At 38.9% G+C, this 25,099-nt stretch overlaps 4 protein-coding genes across 11 annotated transcripts; 3 read left to right on the forward strand and 1 right to left on the reverse strand.

The window, feature by feature from the left end:
• Positions 1-5,667: 5,667 nt before the first annotated feature.
• Positions 5,668-10,860, forward strand: LOC112290514 (galactolipid galactosyltransferase SFR2, chloroplastic). Its single transcript, XM_024536841.2, has 11 exons — positions 5,668-5,845; positions 6,674-6,889; positions 7,143-7,599; positions 7,748-7,886; positions 8,186-8,352; positions 8,602-8,823; positions 9,033-9,204; positions 9,391-9,624; positions 9,707-9,856; positions 10,017-10,146; positions 10,266-10,860. Exons 1-11 carry the CDS (start codon positions 5,668-5,670, stop codon positions 10,451-10,453), a joined length of 2,253 nt encoding a protein of 750 aa, XP_024392609.1. The 3' UTR covers positions 10,454-10,860.
• A 437-nt stretch (positions 10,861-11,297) lies between these two features.
• Positions 11,298-13,901, reverse strand: LOC112290515 (uncharacterized). 4 transcript variants are annotated; one of them, XM_024536842.3, is made up of 3 exons: positions 13,564-13,901; positions 12,921-12,970; positions 11,298-12,780 (listed from the first exon to the last, which is right to left on the reverse strand). In XM_024536842.3, the coding sequence occupies exon 3, from the start codon at positions 12,555-12,557 to the stop codon at positions 11,610-11,612; it is 948 nt and encodes a 315-aa protein (XP_024392610.1). In that variant the 5' UTR covers positions 12,558-12,780; positions 12,921-12,970; positions 13,564-13,901; the 3' UTR covers positions 11,298-11,609. The 4 variants fall into 4 exon arrangements, with proteins under 4 accessions (XP_024392610.1, XP_073394496.1, XP_024392611.1 ...); XM_073538395.2 differs by having other exon boundaries at positions 13,514-13,572; XM_024536843.3 differs by lacking the exon at positions 13,564-13,901 and adding an exon at positions 13,319-13,507.
• A 943-nt stretch (positions 13,902-14,844) lies between these two features.
• LOC112290508 (alcohol dehydrogenase class-3) lies at positions 14,845-17,925 on the forward strand. The gene is made up of 9 exons (XM_024536828.3): positions 14,845-15,035; positions 15,373-15,509; positions 15,680-15,726; positions 15,869-16,274; positions 16,442-16,517; positions 16,614-16,675; positions 16,794-16,889; positions 17,039-17,197; positions 17,429-17,925. The coding sequence occupies exons 1-9, from the start codon at positions 14,987-14,989 to the stop codon at positions 17,552-17,554; spliced, it is 1,158 nt and encodes a 385-aa protein (XP_024392596.1). The 5' UTR covers positions 14,845-14,986; the 3' UTR covers positions 17,555-17,925.
• A 1,006-nt stretch (positions 17,926-18,931) lies between these two features.
• On the forward strand, positions 18,932-21,859 carry LOC112290509 (putative pectate lyase 13). 5 transcript variants are annotated; one of them, XM_090255465.1, is made up of 7 exons: positions 18,932-19,007; positions 19,337-19,443; positions 19,586-19,816; positions 19,937-20,288; positions 20,399-20,609; positions 20,930-20,998; positions 21,271-21,859. In XM_090255465.1, the coding sequence occupies exons 3-7, from the start codon at positions 19,591-19,593 to the stop codon at positions 21,505-21,507; spliced, it is 1,095 nt and encodes a 364-aa protein (XP_090111591.1). In that variant the 5' UTR covers positions 18,932-19,007; positions 19,337-19,443; positions 19,586-19,590; the 3' UTR covers positions 21,508-21,859. The 5 variants fall into 5 exon arrangements, with proteins under 5 accessions (XP_090111591.1, XP_073394495.1, XP_024392597.1 ...); XM_073538394.2 differs by having other exon boundaries at positions 19,599-19,816; XM_024536829.3 differs by lacking the exon at positions 19,337-19,443 and having other exon boundaries at positions 19,545-19,816.
• The last annotated feature ends 3,240 nt before the right edge of the window (positions 21,860-25,099 follow it).

Genomic DNA, 25,099 nt, shown 5'->3' on the forward strand with positions numbered 1-25,099 from the left:
GAGGCCTCGATAGTCTACGCATATCCACAACGAGCCATCTTTCTTCTTCACAAATAAGATGGGTGCTCCAGCTGACAATTTTGAATGACGGATGAAGTTCTTGGCTAGATTCTCATCAATATACTTTCGCAACTCTGCCAACTCCATCTGCGATAGATTGTAGATTGGGCCAAAAGGCGGTTGTGCTCCTTATTGCAAGTCTATAGCGCAATCATATGGTCGGTGTTCTAGTAGCATGTTGGCATTCTTCTTTTGAAACACGTCTTTAAAATCCTTATATTGCTCAGGTATACTTGCTGTTGAGATCTTCTTCTCGGTAGTTGAAGCGACATAAATGACAAATGATGTGCCTTTCTTAGACGATCTTATAAACGCTCTTGCTCCAATGAATAAGGATTTCTCTATTTGGGGTTTCTTACTAGGCTTGTTCTTAGGTGGTTTTGTGGCAAAGGTCATCTTTCGCAACTTCCAATCTATAGGTGGGTTATGCTTTTCCAACTAAGAAAGACCAAGAATAACAGGATTTGATGGGATTCTAATAATATTGAAAATAATATGACTACTACGGTCCTTGAACATCACTTCTATAGGTTCTGATTTATGGGTGATACTACCAGACAATAAAGATCGTCCATCTATGACCTCAACGTGAACAGGTTTGGATTTTTGTACTAAAGGGATCTTATGATGTTTTGCAAATTCTTCATCTAAGAAACAAGCAGATGCTCTTGAATCTAATAATGCTAAGGTTCTTAGTTTTTGAGGGCCAATAAGCAAAGGGATTGTAAAGCAAAGGGCAGGTTGAGCGGAAAGAAAGGAACCTGGTTGTTGTTGCGATATTTCACTGTCCAGCCGCACAGTTCCTATTGTGGCTGGGCATCCTCGTTTTTCTCAACAAACGCACCCCTAGTCTTGACAATACATCGATCTTGCTTCTTGGGGCAGTTTCTAACTTTGTGGCCTTCTTCACCGCAATATAAGCATAGACCTTCCTCCATACGCCGCTTTTTTTTCTTCTAGAGTAAGGGATTTGACACGTACCACATGAATTTGCATGTCTTCTACCTCTGAATGTGAATTTACGTTACTTGTCGACATAGTTGGGGCGTGGCGAATCATATGTTGTCTTAAACGTTGGTCTTGGCGGCATTGGAATAGGCGGTTATCGCACTTCAGAGCTTGTCCAATGGCTTCGTTAAGCGTTTGTGGATCAAGAAGAGTTCACAACAAATCTTTCACATCATCCCTTAAATCCCAATAGAATTGACTCATCAACGCTTCTTCGTCCCAAATGCTAATTGCTTGAAGTCCGATGCATAGACTGATGTAGAGTGCAGCACTTGTCGTAGTGACCGGATCTTTGTTGTAGCCCATCGAACCTTGTCGTGTTCACCAAATGCTTCCACAAACGCCTCCAAAAAGGTTTCAAAGTTGTTTAGTATGGACGATCGTTTCTCAAACAAATGAGCAAACCCTGATAGAGCTTGCCTTGTAAGTAAGGTTCCAACAAGCCCAACATGTGACTCCTCCCTTGGATAGCATTCGAGCTGTAAAACTGTTATCAACCTGATTTGGTTGACGAATCCTTGAAACTTGGAACGCGTACCATCGAACTTATCCGGAAGGCTAACTTGGAGCTCCTTATGTTGTAGAATCAGCGGTGCTTGTCGAACTTGAGGCAAAGTTGCTTCTCAAAGTGTAGAAGTTTGAGGCTGGTGCAACCTAGATTGTGCCATCCCAGATGCTCCATCATTATGAAGTCTTGCCAAGACTCCTTCAATCTCTGCAGTTCTTTGCGATAACGTAGCGAAGGCATTCATGATAGCATCCAACTTGGACTCCAAATTTTCCGTCATACTAATGTCTTAACCTCCGGCCATTCTAAAAGAAGGACAGAAATGACTGTACAAGAAGACAATATTGGTTTAGAGGAGGGTACTCCGCAACCTCTAAAATGCCTTAAGAGCTTCAAGAAAAGGGGTAATCCACTCTCTCCAAGAAGAATAAGATTCCAATATTGTAACAAAAGAAGTATCAGTTTAGAGGAGGGTAATCCGCAACCTCTAAAATGCTAGTACACTTTCAAGCAGAGGAGTAATCCATATTCTAACGAGGAAGAAACTAGCTCTGATATCTGAGATGAGTGAAGTCTCGACAAACTGTCACGGACACAGAAATACAGATTCGAGATCTAACAAGAAGTTCAAGAAGAATTGGCAAGAACTAGATTAATCAGATGAATACAAGAACAACACCAAAAAGGTGAGCTAGAGCTCCAAGAGATGTGTTGTCGAGACTGAAGAACTCTTCAGCCTCAACTCCAATATATACTCCTATTTAGGAAGCTTCTTAAGCAACTTCTATCAACTAAGAAGCTTCTAAAAGTTTCCAGAGACTTGTTGTTAGAAGGTTCTAGAAACTTGTCTCTAGAAGATTCTAAGGACTATGTCCCTAACATCTTCTACCAACTAAAAAGCTTCTAGAAGGTTCCAGAGACTTGCTTCCAGAAAGTTCTAGAAACTTGTCTCTAGAAGGTTCTAAAGACTATGTTCCTAACAACAATTGATTACAAGGGATTCACAAAGTATATAAGATGTTTTAAATTGGAGTGGTAGGAAGGACATGCACCCTAATGAATTAGTGTTCTTTCAGCCATTCAAAAAATTATCTTTCTTTAATATTAGATCCTAAATTTCTCTCCCTCTTTCCCTCTTATGGTTTGGATGTTTGACGTCTCAAAATCTTTCAAATCGTTATTTAATATTCATGACTATATTTTTGTATACAATTTAATTTTAGTGAAATTATATCAATTAGAGTGTTACTTGCTAGGAATGATGTTGTAGATTTTGCATTAGGATAGGTAGTGTAGAATTTAGATATTAGAATATTCATATTGATAGGTCTTATTGCAGAATATTGCCATTAGATGTTGTATTTTGGAGAGGGAGAATTTTGAGATTGTAGGTTATGAATTCATAAATGAGATCTAAAGGATAAGGTAAGCATGTCATGATGGTCAAGGACTACTGCATGGTGTGACCATTACGATGCTATGTAGTCATATGCCATCATGCTCATTTACATACATATGTATTTTAGCTTCTTTTGAACTACTTCTAGTGCGATTTCGAGCTTATATTGTGATTCTAAGGCAATTTAAGTATATAAGCTTTGTAGTGAGTGGATCACTCTAATTCAAGCAGCTATCCTTGGCTATGATTCTGTATCTATATTAATTTTATAGTTTTGTTGCTAGGTAGTTAAATATTTTTTTGTTGATGTAAATTTGATATACTATCTCTTGTATGTGCTTAAATATGCATATTGTAAAGAAGTGTTAATATTTCCTTAATATTTTTTACTTAATTTTGAAATTTGATTGCTTGACATAATAAAAATTAGGTATAATCTTCATTCAATGGAATCTTCTCCAACTATGCTATAAAATCTATCTATGCTTCTTTGTTGTAATCTTATACAACATCTGCTTCTTGATATTTAATCTTAATCATAGAATAGACTTCAAACATCTTTTCTATTAATTATTGATGATAATTACTTGCAACTTGAATCTACATGTTAGAGGAACTTGAAACCTTTAGTGCAAACTTTGTGAAGTCTAGCATATTTATGTGACTTTGTGCCCCATTATTTGCTTTTAGACCTCTCTAAAGTTTTCATGTTTGGATTGTAGCTTATGTGGCAGTGAAAAAATGATAGATCTGTCTTACTTTAGTAAGGCTTCAATAACTTCTAAAAATTGAGGTTAATATCTTTGACTATACTGACTTTTGTATTTACGGCTTCTTATAAATTGTCAATCTAAACTTTTGTGGCACTAAGTGTTTCTTTTGAATCAAGCTCACATGTAGTGCTTTAAAAACTATTTTGTATAGCAACACTAAAAATAGAAATATATGCTCTAGTACTAAGTGATGATATTCCAAATAGATGATATGAATTTTTTAAATTGTAACTTTTTGAGTGGAGTATAATTGAAGGGAAATCAATCTTTAAAAGAAAGTTGAATAGGATCTACTGGAATAAAGAGATTTGTACTGAAAGACTATATTTTATTTAATTCTGGTAGTATTGGGTTTTAGCAGATAATTACAATTCTATGTGAAGTTCTCAACATTTTCTTTTTAAAATTAGTTAAAGCTTTATTCTAAAGGATACATGGTGGGTGAAGAATGTGGTCATTGATGAAAAATTGGATAGTATTATATTTGAAATCATAAGGAACCAACTCCAATATATTTCATATGATATCTTCAATTTATAAACAAAATTCTTAAACAGCATAATTTTATTGGAATTTTCCAAGTAGTGTCGACTGCAACAAAAACTATCTGTAACAATGACATCGGTTCATCTAGTTCCTACTTATATAAAGTAGAGTGGAGTAAGGTGAGAGATAAAGTAAAGAGGAAAAAGATGGAGTGAAATTAAAAGCGAGAGAAGAGAGTAGAAAGAGAAAAGAGAGTGGAGAGAGAAGGAGCCGATTGCGTGGGTTGGGAATCTCTGTCGCCACGTAGACGACGCATGTGGCGCGAACGCCATCGGCGTAATCATTCCGGCGGGAGGGAACCAACGAACGAACCAACGAACAGACGAACGAACACGGAATAAATAACGAACGAGACAACGAATAGGAAAAACGAACACCGAATGAACGAACGAACGAAACAAGCTCACTAGGAGGAAGCACGGCGCAGATCCCAGAGCCCGGCGAAGGAGACGAGTACGACGAAGTAGGAAGAGAAGAAGATCCAGAGGGTGCCCCTTTCCTGCAGCAATCCCACGCACCCCCACATTTGCTGCGATCGGGCGCAAATCCCCGCAGCTAGTTAGCAATCTAGACAGCTAGATAGCATCCATGCTGCAGACAAGCCCGAGCTTGTCGCACGCTGCGCCGTCGTTGCATTCCTTCACACGGCATAGCCTGGATGGATGGCGCGCGTTGCCGCCCCTCCATCGACGGCTCCTCTGCCTTCTTCTGACTTTACGCCCTCCGTATCCTCGACCATCCTGGGTAGATTCTGTATTTAGGAGGTTGCGACTGGTCGCCTTGCTTCTGTTGTTAATGCTTCTGCTTCTTCATGAATGGATTCCTGTCATCCTCGTGGATTCGTCGCCACGTTGCTTTTTCATTTCCATGCTGACTTCGACTGTGGGTTGTGTAAAATATTCCACGCTAACATCCCGGATAGGGTTTCCAAAGGGATGGCGTACGTTACTCTCTCTGCGACTCGGGTCGCTTTTGACATTGGCTCATGCTCGGGCTATCCGACTGCGACAAAAAGACGCCATGTGATGTTAATTCCATCGTGGGCTGTGAATTTGGGTGCTGATTCTGGGTCCTGCCTTTTTTGTGGTGGCCGGGCTGCTTTTGTCCCCCATGAAGCAAGGAAGGGAAGTTTGCCTCACGGTTCTGAGCTTCATTACGAGTCCGAGCGTGGCGCGTGGCGCTTTTTTGATTTCATTCCGTGGGTGATGCCGTTGGAGGAGGAGGCAGCGGAGGCGAGACTGAGAATGGGGCGATGCGCGGAAATTGTGTAGCGAGGATTGATCCTGGATTTGGGGTTGAGGATTGTGGGCTGGAGGTTGTTTTGGGAGGAGAAGGGAATTTGGTGGGAGGTCGAGGGGACGGGGTTCGTTGCAATGGCGCCGATGGTTCTTCTCCTGAATGCGACCAAGGTTGTGGGCGTGGTGGGTGCAATTACGGTAGCTGCTAATGCGTTGACGTTTCGCCATTTTTACAAGAAGAATATAGCTCCATTCCCAGACCCGGTGGACGAGACGAAGGAGGTCTTGGCTGAATTCCCTATTGACAAAGAAGGTGAGATTCTCTCTCCTTTCAGCTCTCTTTCAGCGTTTCGTGTTGATGAAGAAGGTGAAGGCGAGTCTTTCACCTACCAGCTGTCTTGCCGTCGCACCAGGCGTGTTCGATTTAAGTGCGAATTTCGTATCCCTCTTTCATGAACCTTTTCATTTCAAGAGGGATACATGAACAAGTAGCTGTGATGCTTTCTGCACGGTATTTCCCAGCGTGACGTGTGGAGTGCATCCAAGGATAGAGCAATGAAGTCGCTTTGATTCATACTTTCGTCCTGGTGCTGTTCCTTTGAACACCTTCGAAAGTCGGGATGGGATCCATGCAGACGAGCTCATCATGCTCCTGGATTGCATTTGGCTCCTGTCCAATCTAGCTCAAAACCAAGTAGCTGTCATGCATAAAACTTTTAAACGAAACCTTTATTCCCCCTTCTTTCGTTTTGTTGAAGTTATATGTGGGTGAGTGCTTCGTCCCAAGCGTACATCCTCAGTGTTTCAGTTGTAAACAGCTGAATTTGTTCTCGAAGATGATGAAGTGTTCTTGGAGGATAGCGGCTGGTAACAGTGGAGATGTTAATTTTCTCCTTTTGATATGCTTGAAAGACAATTGCGGGATTCTGAGTGTGGTTTGGGCCTATTTCGAGAGGCTAAAGGTTCTGAAGGTATGATTAGGGGATGCACGCTGGAATCAACTCGATCAAACCTTCTTTGGGTCCCCTCTAGGTTGGGACGCCAACCGCGTTTATGAGAATATGTTTTTGGTCCCAAGTCAAAGGGTTCAAGTGCCGTCAGGACTTAGCCATGGTTCATAATTGAAAGTTTCTGCATGCAGTTGAGGATGGAGGTTTCTTCTTTGCACTTGCAACAGCGCCGGCTCATGTGGAAGACAGATTGGATGATGCGTGGTTGGAATTCGCCAAAGCCGGTGAACCTAAAGACAATCCTGCAGGGGATCCACCTGAGACCCGTACTGGTGAAAAGGATAACGCCGCCTCTTATTCTGGAATCTCGCTCACTGAAGAAGCGCAGGCTGAGGAGATTAAGAAAGGTGTGTTTCTTTTCTTGACTTCGCATTAACTTGTTCAGAAACAAGTATTATGAAGTCCCTCAGGAGACCTAGAAATTGTGATTTGAACTGAGGGAAAATCTTGAGATGTTATTTTGGATCGATAAGAGAGTGGTCAGCTAAATTCTTAGTGCGGCTACCCTTATGCCTTATTTGATGGAATAGCTGTAGGAAGACTCCTATTTGACTTCACAAATCCTACATGTTCACGTTTGTGCGAAATTCTTCCATGCAGGATTGGGGCGCAGTGAAGCACCGGATGTTGCTGGAACGGAAGAGCTTTCAAGTGAAAGTGGAAGCGTTAAGAATAGTGACGGGCTAGGTGGTGAATGGGAAGTCTTATCTGAGAAAGATAAATTAGATGCTGAATCCGAGAAGGCTGACAAAAGTTCTGGCAAACTTGAGGATGCCGCTAAGGCAGTCGAGGAGACTTTCACAGAAGGTCAGAAACTAATTACTGAAGAGGAAAAGCTCGAGACCATGAGCCAAAAACTGGATCCTGAGGCTCCGAAGAGGCCCCGACGTGTTGGCTTTCAGAGCAAGAGTACAGTGGAACCGAGTCTCATGAATGTCCCTCGCAGAGCTAAGAAGTTAGCTAAATTGTCTATGGAAGCCCTGATTCGAGGTTTTGAGAGGTTCACTGAAGAGGAAGTGCCACACAACGTGGCTGCATGGCACAACGCAATTCGTCCGTGAGTGCCTTCTGTTTTTTTCATTGTTGTGATTCAGAGGCAGGAAAATCATGTTCGCTCCTTTATTCTACTCTCACGTCCAGTTGTTAAGGATTCAAATGATTTATTCATGAGTTAACCTTTGTTTTGTTTGATGTGTGTTTCGCAGAGAAGAAAGATTGCGTTTTTGGTCAGACCCTGACACGGAAATAAAGCTCGCTCAGGGCACAAATTCAACGGTTTTCCGTATGGGTGTTGATTGGAGCCGGATTATGCCCATTGAACCTATTAGCGGTATTGAGAACGCGGTGAGTCTCTTTTTCGGCACATTCTGGTATTATAATTCTCGTTTCCTAGTTAAAGTTCCCCGTCTTCTTGATTCTGGGGGTGAGAGATTCTGGAGAAAGACGTGACGTTTTGAATGCGTGGCTGCAACTTTGTAGAAAATGGTGGTTTTTTATTCTATTATTATTATTATTATTATTATTATTATTTATTTATATGCTGTGAACATGGTATCTGTCACATCGCATGATGCGATTGTGCTTAAGTTGTATTCTTTGTAATCAAGTCATTAACCTGTCTTATTGTTCATGTCTGGGACCAGGTTAATTGGATGGCCGTAAAGCATTATCGGTTTATTATTCAAAGGGTACTTGACCATGGCATGAAAGTGATGCTGACCCTCTTTCATCACTCTCTTCCTCAATGGGCAGCACAGTACGGTGGATGGAAAGACGCCAGGACTATAAAATACTTCTTAGATTTTACAAGGTCAGCTTCTAATATAAAGCTGTTCGAAGCTTTAGCAGGCTTTGTCGTTCCTCACAGAGCATTGTGATTTCTTGAAATATAATTTTTGTGCTTTATTTTGCTGCGGAAACTCGACGTCTCAACCGTCCAGTACTTCATTAACATGAGTAGGTGCAAGTTGTAATTTTGTTTTTGATCTTCTTGAGGAATTGTGATGAGTTAGGTTTGCAGTTTGTTAATTGCTGACAAGCACGTTTGTGTGTTCTGCAGATTAGTAGTGGATAAGTATGGAGACCTTGTGGACTACTGGATTACCTTCAATGAGCCACACGTTTTTGCTATGCTCACCTACTGCGCTGGTGCATGGCCAGGAGGAAATCCTGACATGCTGGAGACAGTGACCGCCGCGATGCCAAAAGGAGTGTTCCCGGTTGTTATGAAAGCTATGGCTGATGCTCATCTTGGTGCCTATGATATCATTCATAATAGCGGGTACATCTCTTTGCTATTTCCTTGCCTTTTATGTCTGTTATCTACCTCACTAAATTATTCCGAACCTCTGCACCCATCGGACTTGCAAGGTGGAGTTTTCAAACTTCTTTAGCATGGTCTAACTTGAAGGATGGAATGTGCTACTATTCCTAGTTTATTTGTGACTTTGTCTTGTTCATACTCACCTAGGTTGTGGTCCTTTCAAATAGGAAAACCAAGAAGCCAGCGAGAGTAGGAATATCACATCACGTGTCCTTCATGCGACCATATGGGTTGTTCGATACGCCTCTGGTGGTATTTAGCAACTGGATGACACGATTTGCATACTGCGATGATGTGGCACACAAATGTGATTTTATGGGCATTAATTATTATGGCCAGGTAGGATGGCGTATCATGCGAATGCTTGTTTTTGTCATGTTGGAGGTAGATGAAGGTTATTTGCACATTTCAATTCAATTCGTGATTGAGAATTAGCTTCGTAATTTTTGCCGAACCTGCTTACACACACGATGTTTCCGTTTTAGCACTACCCACCCATCATCTGTAGAAATTTGCTTCTTGCAGGAGGTGATCTCAGCACCTGGTCTTAAGAATGTTGAGAATGATGAATACAGCGAATCTGGACGGGGTGTCTATCCAGATGGGTTGTTTAGAATGCTGATGGAGTTTCATAAACGCTATCAAAAGCACAATATGAAATTTATTATTACAGAGAACGGTGTGTCAGACGCCACCGACTATATTCGTCGACCATATCTTATTGAGCATCTACTTGCTGTCCGAGCAGCAATGGACCAGGTATACACGGAGAATGTACGTTATGATTTGAGAGGCGTGATTCGGACCTGTTGTAGTCATTAATGCTGGAAGTCTTTTGCAGGGTGTGCGCGTTCAAGGTTACTGCTTCTGGACAATCTCAGACAACTGGGAATGGGCCGATGGGTACGGTCCAAAGTTCGGTCTCTGTGCTGTGGATCGACACAAGGACCTTGCGCGTCACCCCCGTCCTTCCTATCATCTTTACTCTGAGGTAATAATTTGTTCAAAAGTACTGATTTTACGCCACTTTTTGAGATGGATACTTTGATTAGTGTTCTTTGAGGTGGAGTAATTAAGTACAGTTACTATGAAAAATGTAGTTAAAAAGAACAATCACGGGAGTACCTAATCTTATACTCGTTTTGTTGAAGGTGTCAAAAACTGGGAAAATAACGAAGAAACAGAGGCTGGCTGTATGGGAAGATCTTCAGGACCAAGCTAGGCAGAGCAAGATGAGACCATTTTGTCGAGAAACCAATGATCAGGGCCTCATGTTTGCAGGTTAGATCTTTTTATTTATATTTTCGATTTTCTTCAAGGCGTTCTGTTATGTTGTGTTATGCAGTAATGTGGGCATGTCACATATAAAATATTCAGTAATCAGAAGATTGCTGTTCCAGGGGGTCTGGATGTGCCAATGGATCGACCCTTCGCTGTTCGAGATTGGCGCTTTGGAAAGTACGAGGTAGAAGGTCTTCAAGATCCGTTAAGCTCTTTTGTTCGTTACTTCCGTGAGCGAACCCCCTTCAGGAAGAAGAGCAAACAGCAGAAGAAGTCAATCTCGAACCCAGCACTCACTGCAGCTTAGATTTGGAGCATTTCTCTACGTACAGCTTACCAGCATGTGTACAAATTTCTTTTCAGTTGTTCATGAATATTGATACGGCGGAACATGCTTCGAGTTCAGTTCCGATATCCTGCGCTGTGAAATGTGCCTTTGTGTCGAATACTTATACTTTTGTACATTTGTAGCATTTGGTTCTCTGAAGTTGATTGGAGGTGTAATACCGCAAATAAGGAAACTATTCGGTTTGAGAGGCGAAATTCGGGTTAGCTGCAAGGAGGGTGGCATCAAGTACTCACCAGAAATAGAGGGCTAGGAAGGATAAAATTGGAATGCTGTTGATAGCTTGAACCGAATCTTGGAAATTGTAATGTATTTGTGATCTTTCTACACATATTTCACTCAAGCTTATGTTACAATTGACTTTCAAATTTGTGTTCATTTTTCTGCACAAATTTTCATGGAAAAGAGAATGAGTGAACCACCTAGTTCTGTTCTTTTCACCGCGTGGTCTCTTGTTTTAAAATGATAAAAATATCTAACTTATGTCGTTTATTGACATTCAGATTTCTTGCACTGTAACAAGGACACTGCCGCTACAGTCTAAACTTGATCCATCTCTGAGGAATCTTTGAATACCCTGGACAGATTAGACAACTTTTGTGAATACCAGCAGTCGTCTAATTGTAAAAAGACACTCATGTGGTTCCAGAGTTTCAAGTGAAAGAAAGGTGAAAGAGTGATTGTGAAATCTTTGATTCCATTCCTAACATGAAGTGAGCTTCGCAACTCCAACTGAAGTTTCATATTGCAATTAGAGTGGAAGTGGGCGTCACACTTGAAACATGCTTTCATGTTTCCTAACCACTTTCATGAAACAGTTTCGAAATAATCATTATTCACTCAAAGTTTTCCATTGGCGTGGATTATTATGTTTCAAGCAGCACAATGGTGAATAATTATTTGGACTAGACTCGCAGAATCCATCTATTACTTCAGCAGCTTTTTAACCTTTTTCCATTGCAGATACCAAAAAAATCTTTTAATGGGGTTAACATGAAGTTCTTGCTCCGGGGAAAACCAATTTTAGGTGGATTATAATTTAGAATTGACGTTTCCTAATGTCAAGACGCAATGAACAATGAGTTGATTAATAAACAACAGCCTTCAAAGGTGGGTTTCACTTGTATGCATTCTTAAGACACTCACAAGCCTGAGCAATGGCTGCCTTTGTGGCAGGCGTTTGAGCGAGAGCATTCAGCATTACGAAGTCATGGATAGTGCCCAGATATCTAGCAACGGTGACAGTCACGCCAGCTTCAATGAGCTTCCTCGCAAAGTTCTCCCCCTCGTCTCGCAGCACATCGAACTCACCAGTTATAACGAGAGCCGGCGGCATGCCTTTGAATACTTCCGTCGGTGCCCTCAATGGAGAAGCAGTCGGCTCCCCCCATACATCGTGATCCGGTGCATACTGATCCCAGAACCACTGCATGGCCTGAAGAGTGAGCCACGGCCCATCGTGAAACTCCTTATACGATTCGGTATCGAACGATGCGTCGGTGACAGGGTAGAACAAGCACTGGAAGCAAAGCTTAGGGCCGCCTCGTTCCTTGCACATGATGGTCACAGCAATGGACATATTGCCACCCACGCTGTCTCCACAGACCGCAAGCTTCGAGCTATCAACACCAATCGCATTCCCGTTCTCCGCAACCCACTTGGTCGCTGCAAAGGCTTCTTCGATGGGGATAGGGTACTGCGCTTCTGGTGAAGGGGAATAATTGACGAACACCACCGCACAGTTGGCTCCGTTCGCGATGCTGCGGACCAAACGGTCGTGAGTGTCCACGCCGCCGAGCACCCACCCTCCGCCGTGGAAATACATCGCCACAGGCAACTTGCTCTTGTTTCCACTCGGTCGCACGATGCGTACCGACACTGGATGCTTGAAAGGGATGGTTCTGTCCTCGACGTCAGCTGACAATTTCTCGACGTAGCCTGCTTGTGCACCGCTCAGGACGGCGCGAGCATCTTTTGGTGCCAATGTGTAGATTGGAGGTCCTCCTTGTTTGGAAAGCACGTCTAGAAAGGCTTGAGTATCCTTTTCTATGATATTCTTCCCCATCTCTACCGACACAATGTCTCCAGAAGCTTAAGAACTCATCGCCTAAAACTCACAACATCGACAAAGATACGCAACGGGAAGAGATCCGCTCTTGTGTGAGTCAAACACACATTGACTTCTAATTGTCAACCAGTTGAATTCTTGCACTAATTGACATTTTCGAGAAGGGTGGTCTGCGGTCGTGCGTCGTCAATTCTTGTGCTAATCCTTGACTTTTTACTCCCTGTGAGCACCACAGGGAATCAGCAGGTTTGCAACTGTTTCAGAGAACTGTTTCAATGAGAGTTTATTTTAAGAGAAACTCATTTGTGTGAAAAGAAGTTTGTGATCCATGGATGGACTCTAAATCCAATAGCAACATACCATTTGATGCAGGCTTGACTTGTGCACATGACTTTGGTGTGAAGGTTGCACTGCATATAATAAAATTGTATGTTAGGTTTTTTTAATCATAATGGTCCTTAATGAAGGTAGAAGTGCTTACTTGCTTAGAGTTTGATGTGATATTTCAATCTAATGATTATTATTTTTTTTCTATTGGTTTCAATTATTATTTTTAATAGCAATATGACAATAAAATGCAATGATTAAATTTACATGTACATGTTTAAGTACTAATCACGGCTGTGAAGTGCTCTTTTCAGTTTTAAATATGTTTAATGCTAAATGTATTTTTATTATTAATACATGTTCATTTTTGCAATAAGGGAAAGAGATTTTCAACTAGTGTTTATAATGGAAAGATACATATTAATAATTACCTCACGCAAAAAAAATTAAAATTAAAATTGCAGATTGAAGATAATTTTGATAAATTCCAAGTAATCATATCAGTAAAATAATAAATGTTATGTAATAAACATTATTATTATTCTTATTATTATTTTTGTGAATGATTATTTTTGTATGTATGTGTATATATATATACACAAGGAAACAGAGGTACTCATTAATACATTCTTTCATTAATTCTTAACATTTTGAGCATTATTAAAATTGAATGTACCTTGACATGAAGTTTCAATCACAGGAATATTGAAAAGAACACAGAAAAAGAGCACCAGAAACACACCAAACAGCACGGCAATTGAAGTGGCAATTCTGAAAAGTTATGTCTTTTGAATAAAAAATTGCAACTCATGGTTATGTGGTAATCGATGGACAAAACAGTTACCAAAGGTTACATTGTTTAACAATTATGTAGCAAACAATTCTTATTAGCTAAATAATCATTTCACCATATCAATTGAAACAACAGTAGAATAATAGTACCAGGTATATATCTATATATATAATGTTTTGAAACAAATACATATTCACAACATTATGCTAATGCAAAGATTCCAAGTACATTGCAATGTATTATGTACAAAAAAATTCAAAGAATTCCACAACCAACTGATCACCACATTTTTTGAAAAAATGATCACGTAACTTAAGATGGATTTAATATTTGCTCATGAACTCAGTTTCAAGATGTAATTGCATCAAATCAATTTCATTAGAGTTTTGCTATGCCATTCATTGGTCCACCAAAAAGCAACACAAACAGAAACCCAAATTCAAATCATGAACACAATCATCATGTTCAAATGATTTCTTATTTTCTATGTTTATTTATTTTTTTATTCTTTCTTAGTGAGCTGTAACATACGAAATTTTCACTTCTAACATTGAAGGTCATTCTGATACCCACACTTGATAAAAATAAATATACAAAAATAAATGATTAAGCTGTAAACAATTACTGTTTTCTATAGTGTGATTACTTCTCCTTACCTAGTTATTAGTTTTGAAGCAAGTATACGCAGGGGACAAATTGGATAACTTATAGTGATCGAATGCAGGACTTGTAAATACTGCTTAATATTGAATTAAATATTAAATACTGCTCAATATTGAGAGGATCAAATAATGCAATTGGGTAGTTCCTAATGTGGAAAGAGACCGAAATCTCTATTACAGGAGTGGAAAATCGAAAACACATATGAATGAGATTAACGATTCATTCGTCCTTGGACATGTGAACCATGAAGACTTCGTGGCGGGTCCTATTTATTGTATGACTTGACGAATGCGTCGAGGATTGATTGATTGATTCAGGGCTGTTTCCACATTTCGCTCAGTATTTCATTCTGGTCGTTGGAGACCAATTTAGTGGCTAAAAAGGAGTCGGTTAGTCAAAAGCTGCACATTTGTAGTCTAGTTTTCAGTCAATAAAGTGTTTCGACGCTGTTCGCACGTTTGAAGGGTGTGCGAAAACCATTACCAATATTGTTTTTTCTCTTTGGGTCTCGAAGAGCGAGGCTGTGTAGGGAACTGTCGTCGTGCCCCATCGCTGGACCTGCGAAGAGGAGGAGCAAGGATCGAACTTTGGGGTTCAGAAAGCACGACCGCTGGTTTTGTGGGGTGCTAGAGAGGTGTGGGAAATGGAGACCGTGGAGGAGATCACCGTCGGCAAAGTCATCACTTGCAAAGGTAAACTCTTATTTTCACATTTGAATACCTCGCTCGGTGTGTTGCAATCCTTTATAGTGCAGCTGAATTTTGATGGCGCAATTCGAACGGACTAAGTGTTATCGTTTTTTCGTTGATCCGTTGTTCCAATTTATCAACGCCTTGCGAATATTAACAAGCATGGTGTTTGCTTCATTTCAAGTGCCACGGTCTTTCAATTTAAATGCGGTAATGGCCCTCCTGTGACGTCTCGGAAATGTGTTGGCTTCTTTCCTGTGATCATCTAGAACCAGCAACGTTAAGCTCGTTTCTGCGTGTTCTTTTGGTTGTGATGAGAATGATTTTCTGTGTCTTGAAGCTGCTGTGGCGTGGGAACCAAAGGGCAAGTTCATTGTACAGGATGTGCAAGTGGATCCCCCTCTGGCCATGGAGGTCCGGATCAAAGTGACACATACTTCTCTGTGCCGCAGTGATTTGTTCTTCTGGACGAATGAGGTCTGGTGTTCTTCCTCGTGCCGCTTTGTGTTTTTACTTCATTCCAACAGTATCACATGGTCTTGCTATATTTGTCATTGATTTGTTTGTTAATGGACATTGAGCTTGGCTGTGTTCAATTACAACCCATTACAAGAGTCGACAAGTGTAAATTGAATTTGTGGAAACAGGCTCTGGGACACACATTTCCCCGAATTTTCGGTCACGAAGCAGCCGGGTATGAGCATCTCATCTTCAATTTCAACCTAATATCTGCAGACGTATGTTGGATTTGTTGGAGAAAATTGGAGTGGATTGAGGAGAACTGTGTACAATTCGAAGCTAGAATCTCACGGATCCCGTGTGCGTGATCCCGGCAGAATTGTTGAGAGCGTGGGTGAAGGAATAGACGATCTCAAACCTGGAGATCACGTTCTTCCTGTTTTCACAGGCGAGTGCAAAGAGTGCAAGTACTGCGCGTCTCCCAAAACAAATCTGTGTTCCAAATTCGGCACGGAGTCCCTTGCAACGGGCATGAAAGGTGACGGAAAGTCACGATTTTCTGTCAATGGCAAGCCGGTGTCGAGATTTCTGGGTTCCACTTTCAGCGAGTATACTGTGGTAGAGTACCCCTATGTCGTGAAGATAAATCCCGTCGCACCCCTCGACAAAGTCTGCTTGCTCGGTTGCGGTGTTACAGCGGGCATCGGGGCTGTGCGGAGGATAGCACAACTTGAACCGGGGGCAACCATCGCAGTGTTCGGTCTGGGCACCGTTGGCCTTTCAGTGAGTGTTGATCAATTCCTGTCAACCTGTGTGTGCATTTCACTCTCAAAGTGTGCCAGAGTTGGACAGGATCTGCAGCTGACTCTCTTTTGCCAAATCCCACCTTCATCAACAAACCGTCTGCTTCTTAGAAGCTTGTTCCGTTCGTTGACACATCGATCTCGCAGGTTGTGAAAGAGGCACAACGTCGAGGTGCTTCTCGCATAATTGGCGTGGACATCAATATCAACAAGGCAGCCGAGGGTACGGTATTCCCCGTTTAAGTCTGGTGAGTGGATTGTAGTAGGCGCCTTGAATGGAATTCAATCTCGGATGACCTGTAAGTGGTGCTTTTTACAGGCAATTTTTTTGGCGTTACCGATTTCTTCAATCCAGACAATTTAGACAAGCCTGTTGAGGAGGTATCAATGTTTAGTCTACATCACTTTGCTCTCAGATTATAGACTTTTTGGTAGAACATGCACGCATTATTCAGAATCGTTCAGGTGTAGCCCTTAATCTTCTTTTTACGTGAAGCAGGTCATAAAAGAATTGACAGGAGGCGGGGTAGATTACGCGTTTGAGTGTGTAGGCAATCCGAAAGTGATGGCTACAGCATTCGCAAGTTGTCAAGATGTAAGAGCCACTCCCTATCACTCGCTTGCTCGTGCAGGCACTTTTTCTTGGCTGCAGATCGGCCTCACGTTGCTTAGGATGCGTTTAGGTATATGGGTCTTCATGTATACTTCGTAAGGGTGCCAATCGTTCCTTCTACTGAGTGTCAGGGTTGGGGAACAACGATTGTTTTGGGAGTCGCGGGGCCAGCCACTGTGTCCATTCCCACACGCTCTTTGTTGACAGGCCGGTGCATGAAAGGCACTCTGTATGGAGGCTACAAGCCCAAAACCGACGTGCCCGCGCTTGTGGAGCAGTATTTGCACAAGGTACCGCTCTTCTACACATGACGTTCATGCTCTGATGATAGATGAATTTATTACGAAATTCTAACATCCAAACGACACACGACCTAATAACTTCTCACTATCATCTACTTTTATGACCTGCTCAAGGGCCCACTACTTGAGCATTTTGAACTAAACAAGAGTTAAACCCTTCGTAAAGGTCCATTACATTAACGTGCTGCTGCTGCTGGGTTTGTGATGCACCATGTTCAGGACTTCGATGTGGAGGAATTCATAACCCACAACTTGCCCTTCTCTCGTATCAACGATGCTTTTAAGCTCTTGCAGGCTGGAGAATGCTTGCGCACCGTGTTGCACTACAATGAAACAGTTAACTGAGAACTCCGATTCGCTGAAACATTGTTGAGATTCAATTTGATGCTCCAATTAGTTAGCGGATGTGGTATGATCATAGCCGACTTGTTTTCGATTGAACCACTGGCAGCTCGACACTTCTCAGGCTGCCGTTTCGGCCTACTCTGAGGTGTAGAGTCGATTCTAGTGAATATTGTCTTCACTTGTGTAATTTGCATACTTTCCCCAAAAAATTCAGAGCACAGCATCAACGTCCGGCGAATTCAGAAGGCAATAGTTCTGGATCACAGCACTTGTTTGAATCAACATTCGAATCTTGAGACCCTAATCCAGGGATGGCTGCTTGTGGAACTGATTTTTCATAGTTTATACTTCAACAGTTGGCATGGCTATCATATATGAGCTTTTGAATACATCTTGTATACGAGGAAGAATGGATTTTACATGAGAGACAAACAATGGAGTGTTAAGCAAGGAGTATTAAAGATTCTTTCCTGGTAAACATTTTCCCTTCATTTTATCAAATAGAGTATTAATTTTGTTTTGTTGACAAGAAATGTTTTTGAGTACTGAATATTGAATAGGGTTTGTGCAGGGTATAGAGAGGAAATCTATTCAGAGGTTAACTTGTAAGGAACAATTTCTGTGTGCTGTGATCTGAATTTTGCTAGTAATGCATAAGGGACAAGATAGTCACAATGCTTTTAATGTTATCAATGTTGTCTTAATAATATCTAGCACATTTATTTTTTTAATCCTGTAAATTTTCTATTCTTCTTTTAGCAATTATCAGTCGTGTTGCAGATGAGAACAATAAACATGTGAAAATATCTTTGAATTTCTGAAGCACTAATAAATTTATCTTGATTTTATTCATGTAAAATTTGACTAATTTTACTATTTTTTCCCCCTAGAAGACTCTTAAAACATAACGTAACAGCTATTATTTATTTATTTATTTATTTATTTATTTATTTATTCCTTTTTTATAAATGGTAACGATGATAGATTTTTACTACTATACATTCGATCCAATTATGCAACCAACATTTGTTTCGTTTTGTTTTAACACTCAACAACTTGATGATCTACATTTAATTGTTAAAAAAAAACACTGTTATATATATATATATATATATATAATCGTGTTCTTCTTAACAATTATATATATATATATATATATATATATATTTACACGTGAAATAAAAAAATCCCGTAATTTTCAAAATGCACACACATGCACACATATCGCCTAAATTTAGGGCTGAGCTGTAAAGAGGACAATAATGTAAGCATGGTCTCCGTGTCACATCACCCACATGGCCACTTGTCGCGGGGGGGGGGGGTGTCTCGACCCCGCAAGGGGCTTCGTTTTGCTGAGTTTTAGTTGTTGCCTATTCTCCAGGCTCTGCTGTGACTTTTTGATCTTTTAGGGTTTATTTGATTTTGTTTCAGTTTGGATCCGGATTTGGAACTGGTGAGTCTGATTAGCATCTCTGCGTTTGAGCTTGTTTTATGTGCGGAATGTTTTTCTTTGATTTTTTGATTCCTGTCTGCGTCGGAGTTGTTACGGCACCCGATTGATGTGGACGTCTTTGGATATTATGCCTTGCTAGGGCTTCTATGTGGTCTTACATGACTTGGTCTATTGTGCAGGGCTTGGTGATCTTTAGTGTTGTTGATGCTTGTTTGATTTTTGTGAATGTGGATTTAATTGCGGAAGATGAAGGATTATCTGGGAGACTCTTCATCTGAGTGTTGCATTGATGTGATGTGCTAACACTGTCAAGGACCTGCATATGATAGCTTTCGTACACAATCTTATGGCCACCTGAGGCATTGCTTACGGGTTAGGAGTGGAGAATTTACGTACAGGAAAGGATTAGTCGAAATTGACATTCTCTTGAATCCAGGTGCCTGGGTAGTCTTGTCTTGAAAGGGTAGTTTCGAGATGGGAATTTCTGAATTTCATGGTGTTTTTACTTTGTTTTTGATGTTTTGGCGTGAATTGCAGCTACTGGAAAACAGGTCTACAAACTAAAAGAGACTTCTCAGCACGGATGTGCAGGCTTTGTGGGCTGGGACGGCGCCGGCCATCTAATCCTTTTCCCGCTCCTCCCTCGAAGCCGCAGGACCAGAACGCATCCGGTGCTGCGACGATGGAAGTTGGGCCATACACGAAGGTGGACACCCATCTTCGTGGTTTAGCACATGCAGCTGAAGGTTTTGGCCACAGTGCGAAGGGCGGTTTGGATGGAGAAATCTACCACGTTACCTCTTTGGCTGGTCAGTATAATCTATTTTCTTTTTCTGTGATCCTTGTGAAGCGCGAAAAAACGCATGCCGTCTTGTAAAAATCCTTTATCCGAACACATTCTTGTGAACTAAGCTGAATTTTTTGAGCAGATGATGGACCAGGCACACTACGTAATGGATGCCGTAGTGAACAACCCCTTTGGATTGTGTTCGACGTGTCTGGCACAATTACTCTATCGTCTTACTGCCGAGTTCGGTCATGGAAGACTATCGATGGCCGAGGCCAATGCATAAGAATCACTGGAAAGGGTCTACAACTGAAGGATTGCGAGCACGTAATCATCTGCAATTTGATTTTAGACGGTGGTCGAGGTCACGACATTGATGGCATACAAATGAAGCCAAATGTGAAGCATGTCTGGGTGGACCGATGCTCAATATCTGACTTCGACGATGGTTGCATTGACATCACTCGGGCGTCTACTGACATAACTGTGTCGAGGTGAACAATATTTGGGTTTTTAAATGTCGTGTCGATATAATGAGATTGTACAATATACGGTATGTGCACCTGGTTTTTGTGTAATCTGATAAGGGATCGTACAATTCCAGATGTCATTTCAGTAATCACGACAAGACGATGCTGATTGGGGCTGATCCAAAACACGTGGATGACCGCTGCATTCGAGTGACAATTCATCACTGCTTCTTCGATGGAACGAAACAACGCCATCCACGCTTGCGCTTTGGAAAAGTGCACCTCTACAATAATTACACTCGAGGGTGGACAGTTTATGCCATCTGTGCTAGCGTTGAGGCTCAGGTAACCACTATTTACGTGTCCGCTTATCTCTGATATGAAGCCAGCTGTAGACTATAGCTTTGCGATGCTTCGCAACAGATCACAGCAACATGTGTGTACTCTGATTTGTGAATTTTGTCTAAAGTCACGAATGATAGGTGAGTTACGTGGTGAATCTTGCACAATGGTTGATCGGCTCGATTCTAGAGTTCTTCGGAGTTTTTATGATATTCCCAGGATCTCTCATTGTCAACGTTCTTGTAGAATGCTCTTTTCAATAAGTCGACCTTCAACGATATTTAGTCTTGAATACGTATTTAACTTATTGCCGTTTTGTGCAGATTCTATCGCAATGTTGTATATATGAAGCTGGTAGCAAGTTAAAAGCTTTTGAGTACTACCCTGAGAAGGTGATGACATGCTCATTTTCCTCGTTTATGTATTTCAGTAAAGCTTCTCATTCTGCCGTTTTCTTGCTCGAGTTGTAAACAGATGCAAATATTTGTTCCGTATTAGTGAGTGCAGCGAATAGAATAAATGTTGGGGGGCGCTTAATCCGTTTAGTAACCTTGAAATAGATCTTATATATTACTGTACAGTAATCATGGTATATTTTGCGAACATTTTGAACACAAGTCTCCATGCCTGCAATTTTTCGCACTAATATTTTCCTTTTTAGCAGGCTGGTGACACGGGTTACGAGTCAGCAGGTAGTATCCGGTCGGAAGGGGATGTGTTTTTAAAAGGTGCCCAAGGGCGAGTAGATAATCCAGATCAAGTCTTCCAGCCTCAGAAATTCTATTCATCGTGGACACTTGAGGGCGCCAACGATGCTCTAATGAAGAAAGTAAAGAGTATTGCTGGCTGGCAGAAAATCTTGAGACCTCCTGATGTGACGCCCGCCCACTCAAGCTCTTGAGATATTGTGCACATTCGGTTTCAAATACCCTGTATTCATTTCTTCGGCATCCGATCGAATCTAGAAGCACAGAAAAGGTTGTTTTAACTAGATGTCTCCACAATCCCTTAATCCCGCCACGATGGACAGTTCATGAACGATGTTTTGGGGTTGGAATTGTGTTGGCCTTTCTCAGCTCAGACAGAAGACACCTGCACGCTGTGGAAGAAATTCCAGGATGTATATTTATTTTGTAGAATATGTGTTTTGGTCTGCATCTATGTTCTGTTGGATATTTGGCATTTTACCTTCTTGTGTTCCAACAGGCACGAATTTTTACCAGTTGAATTGAAATTAACCCTGCTTTTTGCTATGGCAGTCTTCTCCTCTTTATTTCCTACCGTTTGTTGTACATGTTCCGAGTCGTAAATTATTCATTCACTTTTTCGTAACATGGTTACAGAATCTCCTGACCTTTGCCTATTTGCACCACTTTCAATGAAACCTAACCACTGACATTGTACTTACGTAAGAAATGTTAGATTTTGTAACTCATTTTAAATGGAGAGAGGAGAATGTTAGATTATTTTGTAAATCATTTTAAGTAGAATTTTTTTAGATATTTCAAGCATTAAGAATGATTTTAGTTTTACCAATTTTAATCACGTAATTGCAAAACCATTTGGATTTAAAAAGCAAAAAGATGTCCAAAATAAATAAATAAATAAATAAATAATCATTATGATGAACTAATAATATTTTGATTTTTTTTAAAAAATATTTTATTATATTTTGTGTAATGTAGGTGAATGCCATTTTTTCATAAACATGTGTAGTAATGTTAAATAATAATGGTTAAGATTCAATTAGTGGAAGATCTTTATTAATGATATTTTATGTTTTTTTAATAAAGTCTTCATCTAAAAAACAAGGTGAATCTCTTGAATCTAATAAGACAAAGATTTGTGATTCTTAGGTTTTAAACAAACTTCTATTACAAAACAAGCAAAGGGTTCTTAAAAAAGAATAGGATCTTTACTAGATGTTGCATTCAATTCCAATCAACTCTCTATTATAGCTAGACAAACTTGTTTTCTAATACATTATCTTCTTTAACAACCATGCTCTTCATTTTGTGGTTGCATTGTTTCTATAGATAATATTAAACAATGTACTTAGATTCTTCAAAATATAAGCATAATCCTTTTTCATGATATCAAGTCTTTTATTGCTTAATGAGAGGTTTAAAATATATCATATTAATTTGCATAGGTTTTAATTTTGATGATTAAGTTTTTGAAAACCTAAGAATTTTTATTATGTCTTGATTTTTTTTTTTTTTTTTCTAACCAAGTCCTTACTCTTGGTATATTTTAAAAAGTTGATTATTGCATGCAATAGCTTGAATAATAAAATATTCTAATAAATTTGCTTTTAACATCAATAATAATAAACCTTTGAGTATATCTTTTAACCTATATGAGAGTTTATTGATACAAGCTTTATTATTCCAATCCACATTGCTATCAAGATTTTGGAATTTGACAATATAGATGGTAGCTAATCATGAGCCTTATTATAAAGATAAGAATTCTATTATTGCTATCTTTTTTCAATTACTTTCTCCAAATGTGGTTGTAAATACTTCTAAGAATGAATTTAGATTATATAAAAATTGTGAATCCTTTTCCATCAAAGATACAAATCAAGAAAGAAAACTTTTATATAAGAATATATCTTTAAGTCTACTTCGAAAAAAATCATCAAGGTATTGACAGAAATATAATTTTAGATAGAGTTTGACTTTATGTAAAAATCCTCGTAAGATTGATCTTGTTCCATTAAACTTCTCCAACATATTAATCTTTACCTCTACTAGACTAGTAGTAGTAAGTCTTTTTGAATTTATTTGTAAGATTGAATTACTTGTTTTTTTCAATTATAAAACTTTTTTGTATAGATGTTTGATCTCATTGTTTACTTTTTTTTATAAGCATAAAAATAGTACTTCCATAGTTGATATTGTTGATATGTGAAATTTCTACCTTAAGAATATTGAGAAGTTTGTAAATATTTGCAACATGATTCTTACTTCCAATAAATTTAGCATTCATAATTTCTTCTTCTATCTCTATAATAAACAACTTTAACAAAATTACAAATCAAATTAAAGAAGAATAATTTGCAAGTTCTAACATTAAATAAAAAATTTTACAAAAAAAAAGGTTGTGTATTTTTTTAATAAAGAAATAAATATTCAAAAAAAAAAAAATAGTTTAAAGATAGGTAGTTTGTATCCTTTAAAGTAAAATATAAGAAATATTATAATTTATTCATTTTTGAAATAAAATAAAAATAACAAATTATCACTCTTGACAACCATTAAGAACATGAATCATAACAAAACTTTAATGAAATAATATATTTTTATAGCATTAAAAAGAGTGAAAGTAAAAAAATCAAATTTAGATTTAACATAGAAACTAATATGGCTACTTCCAAATATAAGAAGACTAGAAGTTCTTGAAATAAGACTAAGAACAAGAGAAAAAAAAAAAAAAAAAAAAAAAAAAAATTGACAAGAATGAAAAAGACCTTACCTTTGCCTTTATATATTATCTAACTAATAGGTTGTATATTGATATTTAAATGTCATTCAACATTTGTTTAACTTGCAATGTAAGCTTTCAACATCTGTGCTACATGGCTAATTTATATGACAAGTGACCAACATGTGCAATATGTGGTAAACTTGTAAAGCATGTAGTCAATATGTGCAACACATGGCCAAATTATTGGCCAAGTTTTTAACCTACCATTCATTTATCAACACTTCAAAAGTCAATATTGTATCCATAAAGCTTCTCCATAAGATATTATCAAATTTAATTGCTTCTACTTATTTCTATCTAATTCTTTTAATTAAGATAATTATTAATATAAAATTTTATTTTTGTAAAATTTATTGATTTTCTGAATATATGTTATTTTATTAAATTACATATCTTTAAAATAGCCTTGAGATTTATTTTTTTGTCAAAAATAAAATAGTCAATATTTTTTAAATTCTTTAATTGGATCTAAGGTATATTTAGAGAGAATTTAAGAAAATTTTCATATTTTTTAACTAATAGTTGAATTTTCTATATTAACATTTAAGAAGGTCTTGCTTTATTATTTGGATTGTAATATTGAAAAAAATCTTGTTTTTTCTATCATTTTGATAGAAGTTAACTTTCACTTAAAATGTGACAAATGAATGTATACTTACTTTGGCTCACAATCCAACTTTCTAAGCTCAAACTAAGCATATTGACACTAAACACCACTTTATTGTAAAATAATTCTTAAAGGAGAAATTTCAATGAAATTAGTTATTTTAAAAAATAAATGCAATAATTTTATAAAAAACCATTAAATAAAGCTACTTGTTAGTAGTTTTAAGATTCTATTGGTTTTCAAATGTTATTATCTTTGAACACCAATTTTTTCTTCAATGATTTCACTACTATCACTTTTGGCTTAACCATACATTTTTTATTGCTTTTTTTTTCAAATAGCTAAAATTTTCAATTTACTATTAGAATCTCTTAACCATCCATAATAATATATG

This window comes from Physcomitrium patens, chromosome 13, assembly GCF_059467195.1.
Source record: "Physcomitrium patens ecotype Gransden chromosome 13, ASM5946719v1, whole genome shotgun sequence".
Taxonomy (NCBI): domain Eukaryota; kingdom Viridiplantae; phylum Streptophyta; class Bryopsida; order Funariales; family Funariaceae; genus Physcomitrium; species Physcomitrium patens.